Source organism: Dermacentor variabilis, chromosome 11 (assembly GCF_050947875.1).
Source record: "Dermacentor variabilis isolate Ectoservices chromosome 11, ASM5094787v1, whole genome shotgun sequence".
Classification (NCBI taxonomy): domain Eukaryota; kingdom Metazoa; phylum Arthropoda; class Arachnida; order Ixodida; family Ixodidae; genus Dermacentor; species Dermacentor variabilis.
In genome coordinates this window covers 13,252,792-13,258,237 of record NC_134578.1, presented here as the reverse complement: position 1 = coordinate 13,258,237, position 5,446 = coordinate 13,252,792, and the positions used below count along the sequence as shown (strand labels likewise).

General features: G+C 52.7%; 1 protein-coding gene across 1 annotated transcript; it reads left to right on the top strand.

Annotated features, from left to right (window-relative positions):
• The first annotated feature begins 4,570 nt into the window (after nucleotides 1-4,570).
• Nucleotides 4,571-5,077, top strand: LOC142564463 (uncharacterized). The gene has a single exon (XM_075675465.1). The coding sequence runs from the start codon at nucleotides 4,571-4,573 to the stop codon at nucleotides 5,075-5,077; it is 507 nt and encodes a 168-aa protein (XP_075531580.1).
• Nucleotides 5,078-5,446: the final 369 nt, after the last annotated feature.

Genomic DNA, 5,446 nt, shown 5'->3' with positions numbered 1-5,446 from the left:
CTCATCGCCCCTACGTCAGACGGACTTGATAGGTTGCTAAAAGTCAGCCGGTCGGCTTTGATAGCCGAGCAAAAAAAGGATGGCAGCCTGGAAAACGTGCGCTGCAATGTCAAAGAAGGTATCGCCAGGAAAACTGCGCGTTTTGTGGAAAGAGGTGGAGTCCTGTACCGGAAGTATCTAGACCGCAGAGGAGTGGAGTTCGATCAGCTGGTCGTGCCTCAATGCTATCGTCAGGATCTGTTGCGCTTGTCACACGGGGGTTCGTGGTCCGGACACCTAGGAGTTAAGAAAACTAAGGACCGTCTCTTGCAAGAGTACTATTGGCCAGGGTGTTTTCGGGACGCAGACCATTTCGTGAGGACATGTGACACTTGTCAACGGGTGGGCAAACCAGGGGACAAATCAAGGGCGCCGTTGAAATTGGTACCTATCATTACGGAGCCTTTTAGACGGCTCGTTATTGATACTGTGGGACCTCTGCCGGTAACAGCCACGGGGTACAGACACATTTTGACTGTGATCTGCCCAGCGACAAAGTTCCCTGAAGCAGTGCCGCTTAAAGAACTCAGCTCAGTTGAGATAGTTAATGCACTACTGTCCATATTTGCGCGAGTTGGTTTTCCTGCAGAAATTCAATCAGATCAGGGCACAGTGTTTACTAGCGCTTTGACGACAACTTTTCTCGAAAGGTGTGGGGTAAAGCTGCTACACAGCTCAGTGTACCACCCACAGTCGAATTCCGTTGAGAAGCTCCACTCCGTCATGAAGCGCGTGTTGAGAGCCTTGTGTTTTGAACATCAAACTGACTGGGAGCTGTGTCTGCCTGGGGTGATGTTTGCTTTAAGGACCGCGCCGCATGCGGCTACGGGGTTTTCGCCAGCTGAACTGGTGTACGGTCGCTCGCTTCGATCTCCGCTTCGCATGCTTCGAGAATCATGGGAAGGTAGGGGCGACGACCCAGTCGTGGTGGAGTACGTGCTTAAGCTCCTCGAACGCTTGAGAAGGGCACAGGAGTTGTCAGGTGAAGCAATGACAAAGGCCCAGCAGAGGGCCAAGGTTTATTATGATCGGACAGCCAGGGCCCGTCGTTTTGAGGTTGGCGATGAGGTCATGATATTGCGCACACCGCTAAACAACAAACTAGACGTGCAGTGGGAGGGCTCAGCGCGAATTGTTCAGAAACTGTCGGACGTTAACTACGTGGTAAGTCTGCCAGGAAAGCGGAAAGCACAGCAAGTTTACCACTGTAATCTGCTCAAACCTTATAGACAAAGGGAAGCAGTGGTGTGCATGATGGTAAACGTTCCTGAAGAGCTTCCGGTCGAGCTTCCGGGACTAGGCTCAGTGACGAACAGGGAAGACACCGGTCAAGTCATTAGTGACCTTATCAGTAAAGCACCGCTGTCGCCTGAGCAGAAAACCGAACTACACCAGCTATTACAAGAGTTTCAAGGTCTGTCCTCTGAGAGGCCTGGTAGGACTTCTGTACTTACTCATGATATAGAACTTACCTCCACAGAGCCAGTACGATCCAAGGCGTATCGGGTGTCACCCCGCCAGAGCGATATTATGGAGGCTGAGGTAAAGAAAATGCTACAGCTCGGTGTTATTGAGGCAGGTGAGAGTGATTATACCTCCCCTTTGATTTTAGTTGAGGTACCGGGCAAGGAACCTCGTCCTTGCGTCGACTACCGCAGGCTTAATTCCATCACTAAGGATCAAATTTATCCGATCCCTAACATCGAGGAGCGCCTTGAGAAAGTTAGTAGCGCTCAGTTTATTTCCACCCTAGATCTTGTCAGGGGTTATTGGCAGGTTCCACTTACAGAAGAGGCTAGTAGGTATGCAGCGTTCATTTCACCAATGGGAACATTCCGTCCTAAAGTGTTGAGTTTTGGTTTGAAGAACGCGCCATACTGTTTTTCAAGTCTCATGGATAAAGTGTTGCGGGGACAGCAAGAATTCGCTTTACCGTATCTAGACGACGTAGCGATATTCTCCGCATCCTGGTCTGAGCATATGACACACTTGCGGGCAGTGCTAACCCGCCTGCGCGAAGCAGGCTTGACAGTAAAGGCTCCTAAGTGCCAGTTAGCACAGGCCGAGGTTGTCTACCTCGGTCACGTGATTGGTCAGGGTCGTCGCCGCCCCTCTGAAATAAAAGTGGCCGCTGTGCGAGACTTTCCGCAACCGCGCACAAAGACCGATATTCGGTCGTTCTTAGGTGTCGCCGGCTACTATCAGAGGTACATCCCTAGGTACTCTGATATCGCGGCTCCCCTGACGGATGCTCTAAGAAAGACAGAGCCTCAAACAGTCGTCTGGGACGAGACAAAGGAAAGAGCTTTTAGCGCCCTAAAGAGTGCCCTAACAAGCCAGCCTGTGCTACGATCGCCAGACTATACAAAAGGGTTCATTGTTCAGTGCGATGCTAGTGAGCGAGGCATGGGCGTTGTACTGTGCCAACGGGAAAATGGAGAAGTAGAACACCCCGTCCTGTATGCTAGTCGTAAGCTGACCAGTCGTGAGCAGGCGTATAGCGCCACCGAGAAAGAGTGTGCATGTCTCGTGTGGGCCGTTCAGAAATTGTCATGCTATCTAGCCGGCTCGAGGTTTATCATTGAGACGGATCACTGCCCTCTCCAATGGCTGCAGACCATCTCTCCCAAAAATGGCCGCCTCCTGCGCTGGAGCCTCGCTTTACAACAATATTCCTTTGAGGTGCGTTACAAAAAGGGGAGTCTCAACGGTAACGCCGATGGCTTAAGTCGAAGCCCCTAACGTAGGAATCAGCCTCAAAATTGTTTGTTACTGATGTTTTTCTTCCTGAGGCAGGATTTTTTTTAACATATTGCTTTTGTTTAGTGTTTCAAAGTGATGATATGCTTTCTAGTGCAATTTTTCAATTTGTGGACGCGTTCTGAGTGATGCTAGACTACTGTAAGGAACTAGGCAGTGGTATAAAAAGGGGAAAGAGCCTGGCAGGGCTTAGTGAGGGTTGTGCCGTGCTTGCTGACTGAGCGGTTGAGTTTTCAGCGTAGTTCTAACGCTTGCCGGGAACGAGAACAAAAATGTGAACTCTCCCGAAGTCACTTTGCAGTGTCCCGTGCGAACCTGAACGAGAGAACGAGGCCTTCTCTGTGCGCTGCGCTCAAGAAACGTCAAGGGACGCCCGACTTCGGTTATGAGCATCATCGAGCGACATCCCTCCGGACAGCGGATGCAGTCCCCTGTCCATCGGGATCTCCTTTCCCCGGCGGGGCGGTCTGTTGCGTTTCGCCTGCGACACGTGGTTTTGCCGGCGCGACGGCGGCGGGGCGGCGGACATTTTGGCCCGATCGTCGTCACCGCAACACTCATCGCCAGGTGTTTCCAGGCGCGTCTGCGGCGATGCGACCGCCTAGGGATTTCGTTCCAGTCATTGTGCCCGAAACAGGCGATGCCAAAGCAGGGATCTCATTCCAGTTATTGGGCCCGAAACAGGCGATGCCAAAGCAGAGACCATCTTCTCGTTACAGTCATTGTGTCCGACCGGCAGCGCCACGACAGTGTGCTGCGCAGCGCCACGACAGTGTGCTGCGCAGCGCCACGACCAGGTGCTACGAGATCGTGCGCAGCGCCACGACATGGTGCTACGGCATCGCTACGACAGTGTGCGTCACCATTAGCCCATTGTACATTCACGTGCTCGTCTTTTGAGGGGTTCCTTCTTGCCCTCAACTGCGAGAGTATAAAAACAGCTGCCCCCGGACGCCAGAAGAGGGCTCCGATTTCTTCCGTTGAGTGAAGTGCTCTCCCGTCTCTCTACTTCGGTCAAACCTGACCGCCAACTCTTTGCGATGTTAAAATAAACAAGTTGTTTCGTTGTTACCTGTCGACTCATGCTTTGCCGGGACCTTCGGATGCTTGCAGTTGTACCCCAGGCCGCCAGGCCAACGCTACCCTTGGGGCTTGCGACCCAGGTACAACCACGGGCGTCAGCGCCGAGTTCCCAACAGATCGTACCAGCAGTCGGATCAAAATAGTGGCCTACTACACTCAATGCACATCGATGAAGAGGGACTTCACAGTCTGGGCAGCGACCACAACAGGCTTCGGCTAGACTTCCGGCCGTCGCCGTGGCACCACCGGCCAAAAAAGAAACCGCACCAAATGTCGACTTGGTTTCTTCCCAGCGCAGCCCACGAGCTAGTCGCGGCAAACTGAAAATAGTGAGCGGCGCAAGGTAGCCGAGACCTACGAGGCATTCATCTCGGAACTTTGGCGTATCATGTGCAAACATGAAAAGCGTGCCAGCTCTCATGGGTGATTTCGGAGAAAGAGCTGGTGAGACGCCGAAGTACAGGCAGCCTTCAAAGCCCGAAGATTGGCTAACCGACAATACCACCCTGCTGTGAAGACGCTAGGCAGTGAGGACGTCCAGCAATACTGGCTAGAATACCTTCGGTGTAAGCGAGAAATGCTGGCACTGACACAACGCAAGATAGCCGAAGCGGATCATCGCAAGCTCCAGGAGGTCCGAGCAGCAGGGCGAGGGGCCACAGCGAAATTCTGGGCATACGTATCGACCATGGATAGGAAAGCAGCACAGCCCGAAATTCCTGATGAAAAGTCAGGACAGAAAACGGACGATCTCCAGCACCTCCTAACAAACTACCTCCGTTATCTGTACAGAGCCGAACCCTATAAGCTCTCCCCTAACGATCCCTACGGTGGGCCAGGAGGCAGGGAAGATTCGCCAAAGCAACCAAGCGACCTAGGGCTGTGGGCGGTGTCGAGACAAGCCATTGATACAGCCATTGGTAGTATTAGCGCTCACACTGCTCATGGTCTCGATAACATCCCAGCTGGAGTCATCAAGCACCTGGGACCCCAGACAAGAGATCAACTGGCCGATATCTTCAATGACATCCTGGCAGGAGATCCAGTGCCAAGAGATTGGCTTCGGGGAAAGGTGACCCTTGTGCCAAAACGAGGCGGAGACCCAGGCCTGATTCGCGACTACCGACCCCTCACTATCACCAGCGTCTTTTACAGAGTGTTTGCTCAGGTAATCAAGACGTGGATGAGCGGTTGAGCAGAGACTAACGTCAGCCTAACCGAACTTCAGAACGGCTTCCGGAGGGGTTGGCTGGTTGAGGACAATCTTTTCGTGCTTAGCGAGTGCACTGATATTGCACGCAAGGAAGAACGTGGCCTAATGTGCGCTTTATTGGATGTGTCAAAGGCCTATGACAGCATACCACATGGAGAGCTTTTCATCCGCCTTGAGAGTCTAGAGATGTCACCATTATGGCTGAATATTCTGCGCCGCCTCTACACTAACAACACAGCTAGGGCCGGCATCTATGGGGTGACATACCAGGAAGTGCCATTGCAGAAAGGCTTAAAACAAGGCTGTCCAATGTCCCCCTTACTCTACATGCTCTACGCAGCCCCAGTGGAG